General features: G+C 35.8%; 1 protein-coding gene across 6 annotated transcripts in view; it reads left to right on the top strand.

Annotated features, from left to right (window-relative positions):
* The window catches only part of GDAP2 (ganglioside induced differentiation associated protein 2), an 81582-nt gene that overhangs the window by 8048 nt on the left and 51328 nt on the right, over positions 1-22206 (top strand). For all 6 annotated transcript variants that reach the window (XR_005372658.1, XR_005372656.1, XR_005372657.1 and 3 more), the window contains exons 2-8: positions 383-623; positions 1713-1852; positions 11887-12040; positions 12442-12530; positions 18116-18192; positions 19688-19847; positions 21848-22004. Coding sequence is in view for 2 of the 6 variants with exons in the window: in XM_038561903.1 (XP_038417831.1) it covers positions 448-623; positions 1713-1852; positions 11887-12040; positions 12442-12530; positions 18116-18192; positions 19688-19847; positions 21848-22004 (953 nt within the window). In the remaining 4 variants the exon portion in view is untranslated. The remainder of the gene's footprint in view (positions 1-382; positions 624-1712; positions 1853-11886; positions 12041-12441; positions 12531-18115; positions 18193-19687; positions 19848-21847; positions 22005-22206) is intronic.

Below are 22206 nucleotides of genomic sequence, written 5' to 3'. Positions count from 1 at the left end.
ACTCTTCAAATTGTGCATATTACTTATTTTTATATCTCTTGCAGCACCTAACACTCCCCCCTTCCCCCAATAGCAAATATTCAGTGACTGTTGACTGAAATGACCTGTGTTTCTGGAAAGCAGAACTGGTGGGCCATGTGATTATTTGAATGGCTATGATTCTCTGAAAAGAATTTATGCTTAAATAATTCCCCTTTCTTCCTGGTTTAGAGAAATTATAGCAATTCTTTGTTGTATATTGGTTTTCATGGAATATTTTAAGCGACTAATCATACAATGTCCTATTAGAGCATTTCACAGTAGAGATTTTTTTTTTTTATCTAATAGAAGTAAAGTAGTATCTGTACTTCTCTATTAAAACAGTTCTTTCTTTTCTTTTAAGCTAAAGTCTCCAGTGAATATTGAATTGCTAAGGAATTTGGGGAAAGAAGCTGAAGTTCCCATTCCATGGATCCCTTGGGTGCACCTTCCCAGTTTGTGGATGTGGATACACTATCAAGCTGGGGCGACTCGTGGGAAGATGAATTAAATACTTCTGATAGTGCAGCTGAGACATTTCAGGAAAACACTATTAGATCACCTTTTCTTTACAATAAGGATATCAATGGGAAAGTGGTTCTTTGGTAATTCTTTGATTAAATTATATCATGTTATAATGTTACAGTAGTACTCATAATTTCTTCTAAATTTTTTCTTGTTTCTTCTAAACTTTTTTTTTTTCGGTAAGGCCTAGCATTGTTGAATTATTGTTTTGCTTATACTTAGAGTTTTATTGAGGTATAATTGGCATACAATAAACTCCACATTTTTAAAGTGTTACAGTTGGGTGAATTTTGACTTGTATGTATCCATGAACCTGCTATCTCACTTTGATCACCACAATCAAGATACTTAATATTTTTATCACTCTCAAAAGTATTTTTTTTGTGTCCCTTAGTAATCCTTCTTGCCTCCTACCTCCCCAACTCCACATTCTCAAGCAAATATTGATCTTTCTTCACTATAGATTTGTTTGCATTTCCCAGAGTCAATAAGTGGTTTTTCACATATTCACAAAGTTGTATAACCATCACCACAGTCAATTTTAGAACATTTTCATCACCCCAAAGTCCTATACCCATTAAGAGTCATTCCTCATTTACCCCATCTCACAGCTGTAGCCAACCACTTATCTACTTTCTCTGTGTATAGATTTGTATCTGCTGGACATTTCATGTAAATGAAATCAATTGTGATTTAGTATAACATTTTGAAGGTTCATCCATGTTGTAGTATGAATCAGTACTACATTCCTTTCTATGGCCAAATAATCCGTTGTATGGATATACCTATCACATTTATCAGTTTATCAGTTCACTAACTGATAGACCTTTGGATTATTCCATTTTTAGCTATCATAAATAATGCTGCTGTGGTATACTCTTGAAACCAGCCACTTTTAGCATGTAGAAGCATTCTATTACAGTGAAAGAGAAATACAGAAAAAACAAAGGCATATTATGAGGGTTCTGTGGGTTTCAGGGTTGTAGCATTTGCATTGAAGATTTGTCTCCCTGAGTTCAGAATTGCTTTTCTGCTATTGCTTAAGCTTATGAGCTACCAAAACCAACATTATGAAGGGAGTGAGGATAGAATGTCTTGGAAGAATTACCAGTTAGCTTTCTTATCTACCTCTCTTCCCCACGGTTGTTTTTTGTTTATCATTTCCTCAGGAAAGGAGATGTGGCATTACTGAACTGTACAGCCATTGTGAATACCAGCAATGAAAATCTTACAGATAAGAACCCGGTGTCAGAGAGTATCTTCATGCTTGCGGGGCCTGATTTGAAGGAGGATCTCCAGAAACTTAAGGGTGAGTGAGATTTCTTAGGTATAGTGTTGCTTTTATTTTTGGTATTTGAAGAAGCATGTTTTGCATTTAGTGAGAATACTAAGTAGATGTAGCTGTTTTGTTGTTGTTTAGACTACATAAAAACAGTTTTTGAAAATCCCACATTGTGTTAGAAATGGAACACTGAAACTACTCTCAGTAAAACTCTGTCATGTTCTTGAATTTGAAAATGACAGTCACTGTAGCCACTTAAATCTTTGGTAGTGCTTTCTTGGCCATATATTTTTCTTGCACTAGTAAGCCTTGCAAAACAACTATCCTTTCTCTAAACTGAAACATTTTATCATAATTTGATATTGATAGAGAACTTTTTTACATACCTTGTGGAAAGCAAATGTTGCACTTTGGAAGTTGACTTATCCAAAATGCATTGTAAGAGCAAAATATATTCTTGTTTAATTTTGCACTGCTCCTTTTTTCTTAACCAAAACATTCTTCTGAGAATATTTCATTGGAAATGGGGACAGATAGAGTTCTAGTAGTTCAGAATCTTGTTTATTTTATTTGCATTCATTTTCTTAAATTACCAACTTAGTAAACCAGGTTACTGTTATTTGAGCCCAAATAGAATATTGTGAAATTCAATTATCCCATTTTATAAAAAGTATTTATGAAATACAGCAGTGTTTCTTAAAATGTAAACAAGAAATCTCAGCTATATAAAATCTTGATTTCTTTGACCTCTAACATTTAACCATGAAAACTGGTTTCTAACCTAATAGGGGTATTGGAATTTGAACAGGAATGCATAATAATGCTGACCCCATGAAAGAGAGGATAGAGAGAGAAGAATTATATTATCTGATCAAGAAACTGAACTCTGACTATGATAGCAGAAGGAGGAAAAAAGCCCTTAATTACACTAAAAATGTGATACTATGAAGAACATGTAGAAACTAGAAAATGTTGTAGAGATAATACTGAGAAGTTCTTTGATGAAAGTAATAGAGAAGCTGGTCTGGAAAAATTCCTTATGGCCTGTGTGTATGTATGTGTGTGTGTGTATTCTCACATCTTAGAGCTGGACTTATAGATAAGAAAAAAGGAAGTAATAAAATTTAATACAAGCATACAAATGAAACTTCAGTATTTAACAGTATGTGTTTGAAAGTCTCAGAGCAGGAGTTCATGTTATAACTCTGCTCTTCCCTGTGTAATGTAAAACCAATTACTTCATATCTGGGCCTGAGTTTCCTTCTCTCTAAAGTGGGCATGATAATAGTCCCTACCTTAGTTTCTGACACATAACAAGAGATTAGTGAGTATTTGGGGATGTAAACAGTATCATGAAAATCAAATTTAAAAACGAACATTAAGTGCTAGGCACGTTCTAAGTGTTTAATGTTATTACTGGTGTTAGCTACAGGCCTCAGTTGTTTAATGAGTTGTTGACAACCTGAAGAGAGATTATTTGTGATGCACCGAGGGCTGGATACTTAATCCTGTCCCCTTTTTGCATCTTCAGTAACAACTTCATAAGTGATACAAAGTGTGACTTCCAAAATTTGTAGGTGATAGAAGCTGAGAGGAGTTAATAGGAGATTTTGGATATTAGACCAAAAAATTTTAAATATTCTGAACTGACTGGAAGTATGAGCCAAAAAATGAAAACATTTACAGGGATGAATGCAAAAGTCTTGGAATAAGCTTAAAACCTTAATTATCCAAATTCAGGTTGGGGAAGCCCAGTTTGATATCCCTTATTATACAAGAAATTATTTGCTATCAGTAAAATGTCTTTATCATTTACTCCATTTTTCAGGCAAAAAACTTTAGGGTTAACACTATTCATTATCCCCTGCATAAAGTCTGTCATCAAGCCATAAATAGATCTTGAATCTCTTTATCACCACAACCTCTAGTCTAGCCTATCCTGCCATCATCTCCCCTGTGGACTATAGCCCTGGCTTCCCTTTCAGCTGATCTACCTACATTCATTCTTCTTTACCTAAATATATCTTCCATATACAGTAAGCATTTGCTTTTTAAATTGTAAATCCCTTCTTATTGTTTCTCTGCTTTGAACCACTTAGTGGCCTCCCATTACACAGAAAATGCAGACTCCTTAAACTGGACCCCAAGGACTTGCAAGATTTCAGTTGCTTGCCTCCAGGCTTCTTCCATGTCCCCTTTCCCATCCTTACCATACTTGAATCAAACTGATCTTCTTTAATTGCCTTGTCATTTAGTTCCTTTTCAATTTTGGAAGTACTTTGCTCTTTCTCTTAGTTTTTAACTCTTATTGTTAAGTCTTTGCTTATATCTCTTCCTCAAAGCACTGTTTGATTTACTTTAGTGCCCAGTCTCCTCATGATATATGCCCCTAGCCTGTAGTATTTCTCTTTGGGGCTTTTACCACATTTGTAATTTCATAAACTGTTTACATGATGACAGTGTTTCCATTAAATTTTGCCCTCCATGAGGACCGGGATTGTATGTCTTATTGGTCTTCACCTGTCCTATACCAAGAATGGTGGAAGCATCCTTTAAGTAGTAGATGAATAAAAAAAAAATAAATAAATAAAAATAAAAAAAAAAGTAGTAGATGAATAACTAAAAATTCTCTGGGATTTTGGCTAACTAGACTCAGCGGTGATAACTGGTCTCATTTCTACTGAAAACACTAACAGTATCAGATTATATCACTAGAAATATAACATCATAGAGAAGGGTAACTTGTTATCAGCTTAAAATAGACTCTTATGTCTATAAGATGTTTTATGTAAGCTTCATAGTACCCATTGTATCCAAGAAAAAAACTATAATAGATATATAAAATATAAAGGGATTAAAGCATACCAGTAAGAATAAAGCACAAAGGAAGACAATAAGAGAACAAAGAAAATAAAAAAAAAAAAAACCAGGAAGCAGTTAACAAAAAGGCAATAGTAATTCCTTACCTAGCAATAATTACTTTAAGCATAAAAGGACTAAATTCTCCAATCAAAAGACACAGAGTAGTTGATGGATTTAAAAAAAAAAAAATCCAACAATATAGTGTCTACAGGAGATTCACTTTAGCTTTAATGACACACACAAGCTGAAAGTAAAGGGATGGTAAAAGCTATTCTATGCAAATGGAAACCAAAAGAGAACAGGAGTGCCTCTATTTATGCTAGATAAAACAGACTTTCAGTCAAAATTGGTCACAGGAGATAGAGGAGGTCACTTTGTGATAAAGTGGTCAGTTCACCAAAGGGCTGTAACAGTTGTAAATATATACATACCCAATACTGAAGCACCTAAATATTTAAGGCAAATATTAATAGACCTAAATGGAGGAACAGACAGCAATACAGTAATAGTTGGGGACCACAGAATACCACTTTCAACACTGAATAGATCATCTAGACAAAATTAATAAGGAAACAGGGCCTGAATTATATTATAGACCAAATGGACATAATAGACATATATAGACCATTCCATCCAACAGCACCAAATACATTTTTCTCAAGCATGCACAGAACATTCTCCAGGATAGATTGTATATTGGGCCATGTATCAAGCCCTATTACATTTAAGAAGATTGAAATCATATCAAGTATCTTTGACCACAATGGTGTGAAACTAGAAATCAGTAATAGGAGGAAAACCTAAAAATTCATAAGTACATAGAAATTGATACATTCCTGAGCAATCAGTCGGGCAAGAAAAAATCAAAAGGGAAATCAGAAAGTATATCGAAACAAATGAAAATACAACATACCAAAATTTATGGTATATATTAAAAATAGTCCTAGGAGAGAAACCCATAGCAGTAAATTCCCACATATTAGGAGAAAGATCTCAAATAAACATCCTACTTTAAACCTCAGGACTTAGAAAATGAAGAATAGTCTAAGCCCCAAATTAGCAGAGGGGAGGAAATAATAAAGTCTGGAGTGGAAATAAAAGAAATAGAAACTAGAAGGAATTTGGAAAAAAAAATCAATGAAAAAGGAGCTCATTTTGAAAAACAAAATTGACAGATCTTTAGCTAGCTAGACTAACCAAGAAAAAGCACTCAAAATTATAAATGAATGAGGTGATATTATTACAACTGAACCATAGAAATACAAAGGATCGTGGGAGACTGCTATGAACAATTATAAGAGCCAACATATTGGGTAACCTAGAAGAAATGGATAAATTCCTAGAAACCTACAGACTGCCAGGACTAAATCGTGAAGAAACAGAAAATCTAAACAGACCAAAAGGAAGTTGAATCAGTAATCAAAAACTTCCCAACAAAGATAAGCCTAAGACTTGGTGGCTTCCTGGTGAATTCTATCATACATTTAAAAGAATAACAATTTTCCTCAAACTCTTCCCAAAAATTGAAAAGAACACTTCTGAACTCATTTTATGAAACTAGCATTACCCTGATACCAAAGCTAGGTAAAGACACTGCAGGAAAACTACAGTCCTATATTCCTGATGAACATAGATGCAAAAATTTTCAGCAAAATACTAGCAAACCAAATTCAGTAGTACATTAAAAGGATTATACACCATGATCATACACCACATTTTCTTTATTGATTTATCTTTTATTGATTTGATAGATCAAATATATCTATCTGTATATATTTATACACATACACACAGTGGGATATTATTCAGCCATAAGAAGGAAATCTTACCATTTGTGACAACGTGCAGTGTTACATGTTGATTATGCCTCAATAAAACTGGTGACGGTGAGGGGAAGAAGTACAGCATCAGAGTCAAGAATGACTGTCCTTTATTCTCTCGTGGTAGGACCTGTAATATACAGTATTCATCTTAATTTTGTTACTACTTTTCAAGAGTGATGATAAACTGCACTACACCTTAAAGAAAATGATTAGCCTGGTATACACTGTGGAAACCATATTACTTGAAGTTATAGTTTAAAGAGCTAGGGCTGGCATAGAGAAGATTTGAGGGAAACATGATCATTTTTCTCAAATACTTGAAAAAGTTCCATATTGAAGAGAATGAAAGATAATTTTGTTGTGTTCCTAGGATCCTTGGTGGGAAGATACATAAAACTTTCTTTCAGTTCATTTAGAGAGAATTCTCTAGGAAGTGGAGCTTCCTAAAAATAGAAAGGATAGATTAGGCCTATTGTACCTATTGTACTTCCAAAAAAAAAAAAAAAAATAGTGTGTTTGTGTGTATGTATGTTTGTATCTCAGTCTTATATCCAGTCTTGAATTTAGGAATTTTACAAGCCTAAATCTGTGTAGGGTGGTTTGGTAAAGAATGTGAAATTGATGGCATGCCCAGGTGGCTCAGCAGTTGAGTGCCTGCCTTCGGCCCAGAGTGTGATCCTGGAGTCCCGGGATCGAGCCCCACATCAGGCTCCCTGCATGGAGCCTGCTTCTCCTGCTGCCTATGTCTCTGCCCCTCTCTCTCTCTCTCTCTCTCTCTCTCTCTCTCTCTCTCTGTGTGTGTGTGTCTCATGAATAAATAAAATCTTAAAAAAGAATGTGATATTGATAACGATGTTTAGCTTTAGAGTCAGAAATAGCATCTAACAATAATTCACCTCTCTACTTGTTTCTGGGCAAGTATATGTGTAATTAAGTACTTAAGTAAATCTTAAGTAGCATAAATAATAAGCTTAAGTATCTCATGTGCAAAATGAGGAGAAAAATACTTTCTTCTCCCATCACTGTATATTTTTGCTGCTTAAATGTTCTATCACTTGGTACTTACATGCATAGGTTTGCTAGGATGGGAGTACTCTGTTCTCTTTATGAATAGGACTCTTTGGTATAAGCATTAAGACAATTTTAATGTTTCTTACTGTGAGTTTTGGGATTTAGAGAGAAGTAAGTGAAGTTGAAAAGTACTAACTAATCTTTAATACTCAGATATATTCAGGTTATCATTGCAGCAGTGCTCCATGGCAGAGGATGTAGTCAGGGATAGATGACAAACTTGGACAGAGCTATGACTGGAGTGAACTTGGACTTACTCAGTAAATTTGTATCTGTTTTACAGGAATTAAAAATACTTTCAGGACTGTGTTTTAACTGTTCATAATGATGTCAAGATTTGGGCTTTGGATTAGAAGAAATCTGAGCAAATGGAAGATTGGGAAGCAATGCAGTAGTACTTAGCATAAATCTAGTCTCCACAGAGTTCTGAGTTTTGGTTAACAGTCACTAAAGGAAAGGTAGGACTCCCAAAACCAGAGTATCCTGAACACTTAAAATTCTTTTTGTTTCTGTAGTCTGTCCTCCGAGATCTTTGGAACGGATTGTGCAAACTGCCCAAATACATGTTTGCTTGCTTGCTTTATTTTCTTACATATATCAGTTCTTTTAAATATTTGTTTTCAATTATAGAAGCAATAAATGTAAATTGTAGAAATTATATGCACAGAAGCTACAAAATAAGTGAAAATTTAACATTTCCACCATACAAGGATCACCAGTACTAGTATTGTAGTATATATTTTGTTACCAGAATAAAATAATTATATGTATACAGTCCTTATCTTAAGTAAGATAATTGTACACATACTGTTCTGCAGTCTTTCTTTGGCAAATGAATTATACCTTTTGGCTTCAGAAATGACTTCATCTAATACCCAAACCACATTTTAAATTTCCAGTTGACCCAGAAATGCCCTCTGCGGCTAGTTTGTTCAAACCAGTATCCAATCATGGGTCACACATTACATCTAATTGTTGTAGCTTTTAAATTTTTTTCATCCATCTCTTTTTGGGAACTGACTTGTCGAGTGAACTACCCAAGATATTTTCCAAGATGCCCACCTTCTAGATTTATCTCATTACCTTGAAGTGCCATTTGGTTTGTTGCTTTATCCCTTGTTTGTATCTAATGGAATCAGGTTTAGCTTAAGCATTCCATAGGTGATGTTGTATTGTGTACTTAATGTATCATATTGGAAGATGTATAAAATCTGATTACATTTGGTGATCTTTGTATGGTGGAAATGTTAAATTTTCATTTATTTTGTAGCTTCTGTGCATATAATTTCTACAATTTACATTTATTGCTTCTATAATTGAAAACATATTTAAAAGAACTGATATATGTAAGAAAAATAAAGCAAGCAGGCAAACATGTATATTTGGGCAGTTTGCACAATCCATTCCAAAGATCTCAGAGGACAGACTACAGAAACAAAAAGAATTTTAAGTGTTCAGGATACTCTGGTTTTGGGAGTCCTACCTTTCCTTTAGTAACTGTTAACCAAAACTCAGAACTCTGGAGTTCTGTAAGAGGGCAAAGTAAATGCTTACTTCTTTTAATTACCATTTTTCAAAATAAAGAATTGGTTTAATAACTGCCTCAAATGGTGTCATATGAGGTTTCTCCACCTTTCTCTCTTTAGAGTGTCAGTTTGTGCTCATGGGTTTTCATTGACCAATGTATATGTAATTTTAAAAGTCAAAGAATTTTATGTTGAGATGTACAAAGGAAAGCAACAATTCTCTGCGTTTCCCTTCCCTGCCTTGATTCCTGTCTTCCAGGGGCATGTATACTTTCAAACCTTTAAGTTCCTTGTTTTATTTACCTATTTTCAAATAATATGCTACAACTACTCTATTGATTTTTTTTCACTATCTGTTGACTTCTTATTGTGGAAATTAAAGATTAAACTCTTGTTCATCCACTCCCCTCTTTTACATATACATAAAATTCATTTTCTTCCCCCTTTACCACCTTCCCAAGTTGGTCTGTGCAATTTTTATTAAATCAACCTTCAGTATTGGCATTGTGACTAAATAAATATTACTCACCACTGATTACAAAACTGATTAGTATTCTTTTCATACAGCTATTTTCCCCTAAGTTGATTTGATTACTTAATTTTCTAATTAATTAACTTATTGATTCAGTGTTGGACTTGTAAATATAACTATAAACCTCTCAATAAAGTTAAAAACTTCTGTTTATCTTTCAGCTCTGTTTTTTTTCTTGATAAGTTTCCTCCTATAATTGCCCATCCTCTTTCCTCTCTAGACTGTTCTCTATGCCTTCTGTATGGTTATCATCTTAGGAAATCCTTTTTTCTACTTAGTAGATTGGATCCCTCCATTTTCTAGGTCTCATGCCTTCCTCTTCTATGATGTACTCCTTAATTTTTGAGTAAATCTATCAGGAGATTCTGAGAATGAGAGTGAGGGCAAAATTGCTGAGATCTTCTACCTTCATACTTAGTTGGGAGTTTGGTTGGAAATGAAATTCTAAGTTGGTAATCATTTTCCAGGTTTTTGATGGCATTGCTCCAATTTTTATTATTGCTCTTGAAAAGTCAGATGCTATTCTTATTCTTGATTCTTTGTATGTTACTGTTTTGTTTTTTTTTTCCTCTGGAAACTTTATGATCTCATCTTATTTTGGGTGTTCTCAATTCCATAGTGCCGTGGTATGGTTTGGGTATTCCATGGGATCCTTCGTCTAGAAACTTACCTTTTCAGTTTCGGAAAATTTGTTTTCTTTCATGATTTCCCTCCCTCTGTATTCTCTGTTCTCTCTTTGAAGAAATTCTGTTGGATTTTGCACTTCCTTGTTTAGTCCTCCAATTTTCATGTCTTTTACTTTCCAGCTTTTTATTTTCTGGGAGATTTCCTCAACTTTAGCTTTAACCCATATATTGAACTTTTTGTTCTTGCTATCATGTTTTTCACTTGACTAAGCTATATAAGCATTTTTTTTCCTGTTCTCTGAATATTTCTTACAGTATTCTGATTCTGTTTCAGAGGTGTACTATATCTTTTCCTACCTCTCTGACAGTAGTCATTTTGGTATTGGGAATTGCATTCTCTCTTTTTTAAACATTGTTTTGACCCCCTTTGGTCAGAGGCTTTGCTCACTTTTTGGTGATCCTTGAGTGTCAGTTGAATTTATGAGGGGGGGAACTGAAAAGGTGAAGGGAAGCTTTGTTTTCATGGGCAAGAGTTATTGCTTGGTGAACCTAGAAGCAGATGATGAACAGGAGCCCTGTTGTTTTGTTGGGGAATCTCCCGTAGTTATCACAATTTGTGAGTCCTTTGGTTTGGGCCTTTTAATTTCCTGGAAAGGAATCTTTCTGGGGTATAAGGGTAAATGTCTGTGATTTAAAAGCCAATTAGGAGCAGAGGGCTAGAACTATCACTGTTGAGCGTAACACTTTAACTCAGTCCACTCTCTAGCCATGCCTGGGGTTCTGGAGTCCAGAAACCAGTTCCGCATTTATCACCACAGCAAGTGGTAAAGAAATCATCACCTTGCTGTGCTGGCTGGGGAAAGGGTTGTTGCAGATTTGACTGTTTTTATGCAAACTCCACTCAGCCTCCTCTCTTTAGTCCCACTTTACAGCATAGTTTTTACAAGTACATAGGCCTCCATTTTTTGAGCTTTTCTAGTGTTGAATAATAATAATAATAATAATAATAATAATAATAATAGGTAATGCCTGTATGTACTTTGCACAGATTAGACCTGTAAAGTAAGTACTAGGAGTATTCCCATTAAATAGGAAATTGAGGCACAGAGAGGCATAGGTAGCACAGCAGGAAAGTGGTAGACTCAAGATTTGAATCAAACTAATCTACCTTGAATCCAGCACTGCCTTTCAGTACAACCAGCTGGCTTCATATTCATGACCCCATTTCTACAAGCACTTAGGTTTCTCTGCTTGCTGAATCAGTTATTTCTAGGCCACTTACTTTTGACTTCCACAGTTTTGATGATAACTATGTGCTTCACATCCTCTCCCCCATTCTCTTTGCCTCTGCTTTTCCTATTTTTAGTTAATTTATTTATTTAAATTCAATTAATTAACATGTAATGTATTTTTGGTTTCAGAGGTCTTTGTTGTCTGTTTTTTGTACCTATTGTATTACTTCATTGTCACTTTGGGAACAGAGATAAATGTTTATGTTCAATCCATATCTGTAATTGAAATTTCTCAAAGTTCTTATTACTTTTCTCTTTTAGGCCTTGTTTTGTTGACTTTTTTTTTTTTCCTAACACCTTCATGACTTAGTATGTTCCATTGTTCCCAGGTTGCCGGACAGGTGAAGCAAAATTGACAAAAGGATTTAATCTAGCTGCCCGGTTCATCATTCACACAGTGGGACCTAAATACAAGAGCCGCTATCGCACAGCTGCTGAGAGTTCCCTGTACAGCTGCTACAGAAACGTGCTTCAGCTGGCCAAGTATGGTTTATTCACTTCCTGGGTGCAGCATACCATACATTGTTAAAGGCTCTGGTTTCAGAATGAAACTGAGCCATGGAAGTCAATTTTGAGGGCCTTAAATCATGTAAGAAGACTCTGAAGATAAAATTAATTATCTTCACACACGTAGCAGGATAAAAAGAGTGGATTCAGGTGACTTAATTTAACCTGTTCCCACTTTATTCAGTCTTTATTTGGGCTATATTTCCCTCAAATAGTATCATTATAATATTGATATAATTATTAAAAAGTATAACTGGGATTAACTATTATACAAGATATATTGGGGAGTTAAGGAAAGAAGTTGCTGCATTTTTTAAATTAATTACATATGTATGTATTATGAATGTTGGTGGTTTGTGTTTTCTGTTTGATTGCAGAGAGCAATCAATGTCTTCTGTGGGATTCTGTGTCATCAATTCTGCAAAACGAGGTTATCCTTTAGAGGATGCAACACACATAGCACTTCGTAAGTAACATCAGAGATGCTGTGCATACATTGAGCACTTTGTAAGTAGAATTGGGATGCTGTTCATAGATTGAGTCTTACAAAATTTTTTTATCACTAGTTAAGTAGTTATAGCCAAAGAAGATGTCCTGATGAACAGATCATGGCATCCTGGAGGGAACTTTGTACTGGTAAGTTGCTGAGCTCAAAATACTTGCTCAGGTTGATGTTTTTCTCAACTTGAATAAAGGCTCAGAAACTTGTCTATTAAATTGGGAAATGGCCAAGAAGTATGGCCAACACATTGGGTATTTGAATCGGTATTCAGAATAATCTTAACAGGCTGTAACAATGAAGTCTAAGTAGATTTCATAATATAGTATGTATAAATAGCACTTTGCAGTTGAAATAGCAGCTTTCAATGTGCAATTTGAGTACAAATCCTTGCACTGAAGTTTAAAAAGACGGGGCTCGATCATAATGAGACAGAATGTCATATATGTGATATAAAAATATGTTTAGCTTGAGAGAACCCATGATCTCACTGTATTACATGCAAGTTCAGACCACATCTAGACATTTGTATGTAGTTCTGGGTGTCCTATCTTATGAGACACTGACAAACTGGAGAGCAAACAGTTTGAAACATTAGTGGTACTTTTCCTAAGCTTTTAGCATATATGATGCTCATCTTCAAATATTTGAAGGATTCTCATTGTGAACTTATTCTGTGCTGCCTGTTTAGAACAGTGGCTCTGAACTGTTTTGGGAGCCATCACAAACTACATTGAGCATTTGATGGAAGAAAGCTGTGGACCCTTTCTCTGAAGAATATATATACAGAGGGAATTTGCAGCAATTTCAGGAAGTTGATAAATTCTTGTAAGGATTGTAGATAAGACTTGCAATGGTAGAAGGCAGGTCTTGGGACTATGTCACAAGTGGGACAGTTGGTCCCACTTCAGGTAGTACTCTCTCTAATAGAAAGGTATTTTAAGTGAATTTCTTGTCACTAGGAATGTTCATGCAAAAACTAAATGACCATCTATTGAAGATATTCCTCATTAAGGAGGAAAACTACACCAGATGATCTTTAAAGCCCCTTTCTATCTCTAGAATTTATTTATTTTTTTTTTTTAAATTTATTTATTTATGATAGTCACAGAGAGAGAGAGAGGCAGAGACACAGGCAGAGGGAGAAGCAGGCTCCATGCACCGGGAGCCCGACGTGGGATTCGATCCCAGGTCTCCAGGATCGCGCCCTGGGCCAAAGGCAGGCGCCAAACCGCTGCGCCACCCAGGGATCCCTATCTCTAGAATTTAAAGAGGAGGAGCTAAAAGTCTTACATCCATCAAAAAATTACAAAGATATTCAAATGTTAAGATGATTATTATATAGCCTAGAATTTAGGGTGAGGGCATAAATAATCTTATTTAATAATTAGCTATTTTTAAGATATAAGATCTTACTGCTCAAGGATTTTATAATAAATTTATATATTTTGTAGTTATGCTTTATAAATATTAGACTGAGCTTCTTGAGCAGAAATCTTTTCATCTTTGCATTTCCAGTGCTTCCATATGCCAAGAATATTTTACATGTGGAACTTGCTTAAGAAATACATATTTTATTTTATTTTATTTTATTTTATTTTATTTTATTTTATTTTAAGAAATACATATTTTAAAAGGAGATAAAGAAGTTCCATTTTGTTTCTTCAGTAGCCGTGTGTTTTAGGTGTTCATTTTACCAATAAAGAGGCTCAGAAGTTTATCATGTTCTCATGGTTATGCAGACTCCTGCCTCCCAAGTCTAGTAACCTTTCTGTTATACTAGATAATTTAATTATATGCATAACATTGAGTTAGAACTACTTCAGTGGGAAACTACTGTTACCACTACTCTGCATGTATTCTGAATGGTGCCTTACCAAAACAAAGTTCCTGCCTTTATATAATTCTTTCTGGCAATGCTCTTGGCAGGTCTTGACATTCTCTGATTCCTTCATCCTTACCTCATCACCCCATAACTTGAGCTAAGTCTTTTTTTTATGTCACTATTTCTTATTAATCATACAGGTTAGAATTTAAAGAGGCAGCAACATTTTATAGAAAGGGCTCTAAAAAAGGAGTCAAGAAGACTGGGTTTTTATCTCGATTCTACCAGTCTCACCAACTTTGTGGCCCCAGCTAAATGACTTGATATACTACCATAGAGGTGTCAACTTTGAGCAATAATTGTAATAGGAACAGATGAAGATGGGTCTAAGAGACTGTATGAAGCAATTTCTAAGAATTTGATTAGCACAAAGGAAATGGAAAACTTAAAGATGGACAAGTCAACTTAAATTTTATAAGACCTGTTTGACTTACTACATCTTAAATCTAATAGCAAAACTGTACCATCTCATTAAAAAAGTATGTGCACACAAATAAACATTTGTGGCCTATGCTCACATACTTTCTGAGCATTTGGGAAATCAGTGGCTTATATACTTTTGCAGCATAAATGGGCCAAGAAAAAATTTAATAATTTGTTTCCTACTTATTACACTATTACCAAAACTTATTTCATTTGAAACCTAAGTAATAGGGGATCCCTTGGGTGGTTCAGCAGTTTAGTGCCTGCCTTTGGCCCAGGGCATGGTCCTGGAGTCCTGGGAGCGAGTCCCACATCTGGCTCCCTGCATGGAGCCTGCTTCTCCCTCTGTCTGAGTCTCTGTCTCTGTCTCTCTCTCTCTCTTTCTCTCTCTCTCTCTGTCTCTCATGAATAAATAAAATCTTAAAAAAAAAAAAAAACCTAAGTAATATCCTCTTGATAGATGTATCAAGACTGTCTTTTTTTTTTTTTTTTTTTTTTCTTGGTTCATGTACAGTTCAGTTCTCCATTAGGAGCCTAAAGAAACCTCTGGATTGAAATAATTTTATCAAGTTATTTATTCATTCAGCAAAATTTTGAGTGATTGTGTGCAAGGCCCTGTACTATATAGAAGAGGATACAGTGGTGAGAAAAAAAATGAAGCTGTTTTTCTAGATGAAACTCTGAAAGAAACCATTTGAATTGGCAGTTCGTACTAAAACCTTATAGCTATGATACCACTCTTTCTTTTCTCCTTTTTTCAGAGTTACCTTTCTTCATGAATTCCGTTGAGGGAATTCCGTTTGGTTACTATCAGGCTTTGTATTTTGTTCTCCAGTGGAAATCCTACAGTTGTATGCTGGGAAACCATTATGTGTGAACATTAATTAAAACTTGGTGTCAGGGGATCCCTGGGTGGCGCAGCGGTTTGGCGCCTGCCTTTGGCCCAGGGCGTGATCCTGGAGACCCAGGATCGAATCCCATGTCGGGCTCCCGGTGCATGGGGCCTGCTTCTCCCTCTGCCTGTGTCTCTGCCTCTCTCTCTCTCTGTGACTATCATAAATAAATAAAAAAATTTAAAAAAAAAAAAAGACTAATTTAAAAAAAAAAAAAAAAAAAAAAAAAACTTGGTGTCAGGGCACCTGGATGGTTCAGTCACTTAAGCTTCTGACTCTTGATTTTAGCTCAAGTCATCATCTCTGGGTTGTCGGATGCAGCCGTGATGTGGGCTCTGCACTGAGTCCCTCTCCCTCTGTTCTTCCCCCTACTCATCCTCACGCTCTCTCTCGCTTGCTCTCTCTAAATGAAATCTTCTAAAAAAAACACAAACCGTAGTGTCAAAATAAAGAAAATCCCTTTTTGAAAATTCATTTTTAAAAAATTGTTAAAACAGAATAGAGAAAAAAATGAAAAGTAAATTTGTCATCTAACAGAGGGAGAATTATGAATAGCTTAGCTTGGTCCTTCAACAAATGGATCTGCTCTGTTAGATTCTCCAGATACAGTAGTAAACAAGGCAGGCAATATGTAGATAACTAGACCCATAAAATGTTAATTCAGCTGCTAGTTATTTTTGAATGATTGCTTGCTATATTCTTAAAATGTGCTAGGTTCTGGTAATATTAATGTTAGATATACTTGGCCTTCAGAGAGCTCATGGTCTAGCTATAAAATGCAATGAGAAATTCACAAATGGAGGTCCTTCAGGTTATAGGAGGAGCACAAGGTGGGGTCATGGAGTTCTGTGTACTAGATGGCCTTGGAATGGGTCTTGAAAAATGACTAGGAGTTAACTAATAAAAGGTCATGGTGAATGAATGGTATTCTAGTCAAAGGTAACCATGCAAACAGAGACAGAATAGCATGGACGTTAAATGGAATGTTCTGAGTACAGCAAAGAAGCCAATTTGCCAAAAGCATAAGGTCTGTGGGAGGACTAATGGGAAATAGAACTCTAAAGGATAGGGGTGGAGGGATGGCCAGTTAAGGTCCAAGTGTGGCAAACTGTGCTGGGGACTTAGATCCTAACTTACAAGCAGTGCAGAGCCTCAGAATTATTTAGTAAGGAGGGTGACAAGGGAAGGAAGATAAATCAGGCAACAGTGAATATATAGACCTAGAAAAGAGAGAAACAAGAAAACAAGAGCTTATTGGTAAAGGCTTCATGAGTATTAAGATCCTGAGAACAGCTACAAGAGGAATGGGTGTTAGAAATAGCAATAGAATTTTAAAGGACATGATGCAGAATAAAGGAAGAGGTGAAAGGAATGTTAAAATTTTCAGATTTGAGCTTGGATAAATGATTCGATGTTGCTATCTGGTAAAATAAAGAATATAGGTAAAGGAACAGATTTTGAGGGAGAAGGATGGAGGTCAGTTTCAGACCTGTGGAGTTTGAGGTCTCTGGGTTATCTGGACGGATATACCCAATAGGCAGGAGGGAACTCAGCTCTTCTATTCGGAAAACAGAATATAAAGATTTGAGAATGTCAGTATTTACATTGATGCTAAGCCAGCAAATTGGTGAGCTAAATAGAGACTATATCTGTCTGTCTTTCTATATATATAAAACAAGAAAATAATTGTGGATGACAGAACCCTGGAAGACAACATTTTTAAATGGACATATAAACTAAAGCTAGACAATCTTCTAATGAGATAAGGACTGAGAAAAGGCCATTAGGTTTCATTGATAGGAAATTGATAGAGAAGAATCAGAATAACATAGGAATTAAGAAAAAAATAATTCACCTTTGGTCAATGGGATTTTGACAGGGATACAATCCTGAGTAGGTCACTGAAGACTGTAAGTAAATGAATAGTCAGAAAGAAGGAGGCCCTAGGGAATAAAAATAAATTGGATAAAGAAGAATTGTCTGGAATCAGCATCTCCTATGGCCAGGCACTATTTTAGATGCTGGCAATAAAGTAGTAAGTAAAATAAAACTCTTGTGCTGTTGAGGTATTTTTGCTCTAGCAGATGGGGCAGGGAGGGCAGAGAAGATACAAAATAAGCAAGAAACTCCACAATTTTTTTCTATAATATTTGCTCTAGAGGAAAGCAAATCAGAGAAGGATTTTTAAACATGGTGATCTGGACAGGCTTCATTGATAAGGTGTCATTGAGCAGAGACCTGACTGAAATGAAGAGTGATCCATGGTAAAAATAAAACTTTGAAGAGTTTGAATTTTCTTCACACAAGTCATTTCTTATTTATTGAATAAGTTTTTCTATTCTTTTCCTTAGGCACTGTCAGGAGATTCCTAGAGATTCATGGGGAGACCATTGAAAAAGTAGTATTTGCTGTCTCTGAACTTGAAGAGGTATTTTGCTAATGATGTTGCATTGTTTAAATCTTATTTTTACTTATTTATCTTTGTCTCATCATTATCTATTTACTGAATTGCCAGTAGCATATCCTAGGAATCTGTGTATGTTTTTGGCAGTGGGGCTTACCATCCTTTGTTGAAAAGAACTCAAAGTCTAAAAACAAGTCAAAAAGGAGCATTTTGATCATGTTTTTACTGCTGAACCATTTTCTTTTTGTGAAATCTTACAAGGTAGAGTTCTGCTGTGCTCCCTGTATTAGTTCTTAAAACTCCTTGAGGCATCACCTGAAAACAGGTGACAGCCTCACCTGGTGACTAGCATTGATTAAGTTGCGAGGTTTATGTTTTGTTTGTTTTGTTGTGTATAGTTAGGTTTAATGTATTTCAGCTTAACTTAGAGCCATTTTAGAAAACTAGTTTTGTTTTTTTTTTTTTAACTTTCATTAAGTTTTATTTAGTTATAGTTCAGCTTGTATTATTTTGCAGTTTTGTGGCCTTGGGCAAGTTATTTAACCCCTCTGTGCTTTGATAAAATAGGAGTATTAATAATACTTACATCACAGGAGTTTAGTGATTAATGAGTTAACACGTGTGAAATATCCACGTATGGTATCAATAACTATATACATGATATATAAATACTTTGGAAATTACAAAAATGGGGACACCTGGGTGGCTGAGCAGTTAAAGTGCCTGACTTCAGCTCAGGACATGATCCTGGAGTCCCAGGATCGATTCCCACATCGGGCTCCCTGAATGGGGCCTGCTTCTCCCTCTGCCTGTGTCTCTGCCTCTCTCTCTCTCTCTGTCTCTGTCTCTCTCTCTCTCTCTCCCCCCCCTCATGAATAAATAAATAAAATCTTTAAAAAAAAATTGCAAAAATGAGGCATATTTGCTTGTCTGCTGTCTCTTCTTGTTTTACCTGGTTTACCTGTCCATTCAATGATCCTTTATTCAGTGTCTGGCATCCAGGCTTATCACTAGATTCTGGGAATACACCAGTGAACAGGTCAGGGTCATTGTCCTCAAGGAATCCATTGGCTCTTGGTGAGGGCAGACAATTCAGATAAGTTATGATAATTGTGATAAGTGCATTAATGAAGGTATAGAATGGATAGGAACACATAATTCAACCCTGCACAGGGTTAAGAAATGCTTCCTATGGGAGGTGATAAACATGAAATCATAAAAAATAAGATATTCCAAGGGAGGGGTAAATGACAATATGACATGAGTGGCAGGTTCAGTGACCTGAAATTGCCAGGATGGGGGTCACATTTAACTTTATTGACCACCTAACAATATCCTGACCCTGAACGTAAAAACTGCTTGAGGGCCCTAGACAACATCTAGTTGAGCTTAGAAGTGGTAAGGTTTTTATTTTTGACAGAGGGTGTCTTCGCAGTGTCTAGAGTAGCACTAAAGCTCTGCTGATGCCTGCTTCATTGCTTCATTATTTTTTACAGAATGTCTTGCTTTTCTGACACAGGCTACTTACCAAAAGCTGCTACCTCTGTACTTCCCAAGGTCATTAAAGGAGGAATGTCGATCATTGCCATACCTACCTGCAGATATCGGAAATGCGGAAGGGGAGCCTGTGGTACCTGAGCGACAGATTAGAATTAGTGAAAAACCTGGTGCCCCGGAGGGTGAGTTCTGCTTTTCTTAATTTCCCTCTTTTATCAGGGACTGATAAAACACTACCAAGAAGGAGAAAGTTCATTCTACCTTTGGGGAGCTCTCTATGGGTGTGACATTGAGTTCAAGACCAACTTAGATGTTTTTAGAGGCTTATTCTTGTTAAAATTTACTCTTTAAGTTAAAATACATATATTTACACACACACACACAAAACATTAAGTCTGTTAGACAGTAGAGATCCAGAAGTGGATATAACAACTTTTACATCCTCATGAAGTTTATAGTTGTATATGGGACCCTCTTTGAGACAGTAATCAAGTACATAATCATCTAAAATTTTCAGCAGCTTTAACAATATCCTCCAAAAGCGAGACCTAACATTAAATACTAAAACAGGAATGCCATTACCATTTGTTTTGTTTCTCTAGGTTATATACTCATGTAGATTGAAGCAATGGTAGAACATGGTAGGATGGGAGCCCTTCTGAATCTGTACTGTATGACAGCTTATTTTGATCTTCATGCGTACATGGTTAAGGTCGTAACTCCCTTGTGTGGAGACATGCCTCAGAAGCTTCAGAACTGGATGTGAAAATTCAGCAGCTCAGGAATTACTATGAGATTCCTACTGTGAACACTTTTAAACAGGCATCAAAATCTGTAGAAGGTTGTTCATCTCCTTTTTATCACCAGTACATAGCCTTAAATCAAGTGGAGGGAATTGGAAGTGGTGTACCATCAGGAAATATCTGAACGAGGCTTTGCTGGAGGGCTATCCATGTACTTTAGGGTATCCCCAGAGTTATTTGGAAATTTTCATGATTGTGACCACCAATGTAGAATATAGTTTTTCCTAAATGGGTAAATGCATTTTGTATGACAAATGCAATGAGTAATAATTGCAAACCCAATTTGAGATCATAATGCTAAGCAGCAGATTAGGCTAACTCATTGGCCAAAGGGTTCCTTGTGTCTACCATTTTCGAAGAGTGCTTGATTACCTCATAGATGGAAGTCCTAGTATTATTCATAAATATTTTCAATTAGAATGTTCAGTCTGTTAAAATAGATGTAAAATCAGCTTTACCTGATTTGTTCATGGGGTTTTTGTTTTTTGTTTTTCATAAAAGCAGATTTCTCAGCCATTAGCCTGTCACAGATTAAGGAGCAGTGAAGTAGATGTGAGGAAGTCCCAGCTGGATGGCCCACATGGCTGGGCTTCAAGTAGTGGCATTGCTTTGGGAAGCTCCCCATGGTCCAAGGCATTTTTTTTTTCTTTCTTTAAAAAAAAAAAAAAAAAAAAATTTTTTTGAACAAAGCTAATAAAGCAGTAGGGGAACACACTAAGAGATAGATGACCCATTCCCAAAGTGCTGACTTCTAGCCAAACACAAAATGATCGTCTGGATACATTAGAAAGTTGATTTATTAATTTGTAGTGAAAACCAGAACACTTATGAGTCAGATGATTATATAGGCATGACCAGTGTAGAAAACCAGGATGCTAAATTAGAATTAAAACATATCTTAGTGAACGTGGATCCTATCCTGCAATATTGGGCAAGCAAGCTGCCATTGCGAGTTATCCAACAAAAGGACTCAAGTGTTTGTGTCAGTTTATCATGTGCTCCCTCCTTAAAACAGTTCTGGATAAATGACTCTAAACATTCGTTCTTTGTATTTCTCTTTTCTTTAAACCTATATACAATATGATTCTATCTTTTTGTTTATCATTACCTTTGTTCTTCCTTCTTAAGGTTACACTCAAGTCCCCATGATTTGATTTTGTGTATTCCTAAAACTTCTGTTACACAGGGACAAGTGGTTTCTTGCATTATTTCAGTTCTTCAGATGCCGAAATCTGATTTCAGTTTGAGTTTCAAAAAAATACCCTCAACCCCAGTTTTTTTGATGATGTCATAGTCATCCCTGTTGCAACATTCACAGTCTGTAGCATTTACTGTCAGATTTTATCATACACTCTCTGTTGATAGTATTTTTGTTACAGACAACCAAGAAGAGGAGGCCGAAGGCTTGGGAGTTGACCTCTCTTTCATCGGTTCTCACGCTTTTGCTCGAATGGAAGGAGATATTGACAAGCAAAGAAGACTGATCCTTCAGGGACAGTTATCAGAGGCGGCCTTGCAGAAGCAGCATCAAAGAAAGTAAGGCAATCCCTTTGGACTGATAGACACAGAGGGACATGAGAAATCAGCAAGGAGCCTGCATGGACTAAATGATCTGCATATAACATATTCTCATCTGTTCTTCATGACAATGTAGTGGGAAATATTGTCCCCATTATGTAGATACAGAAATTCAGAGTTAGTTTATCAGTGGTCACAATTAATATGTGGTGAAGCCAGT

The sequence above is a fragment of the Canis lupus genome, chromosome 17 (assembly GCF_011100685.1).
Source record: "Canis lupus familiaris isolate Mischka breed German Shepherd chromosome 17, alternate assembly UU_Cfam_GSD_1.0, whole genome shotgun sequence".
NCBI lineage: Eukaryota > Metazoa > Chordata > Mammalia > Carnivora > Canidae > Canis > Canis lupus.
Note: the sequence above shows the minus strand (reverse complement) of the source record. Positions and strands in the feature narration are given on the sequence as shown.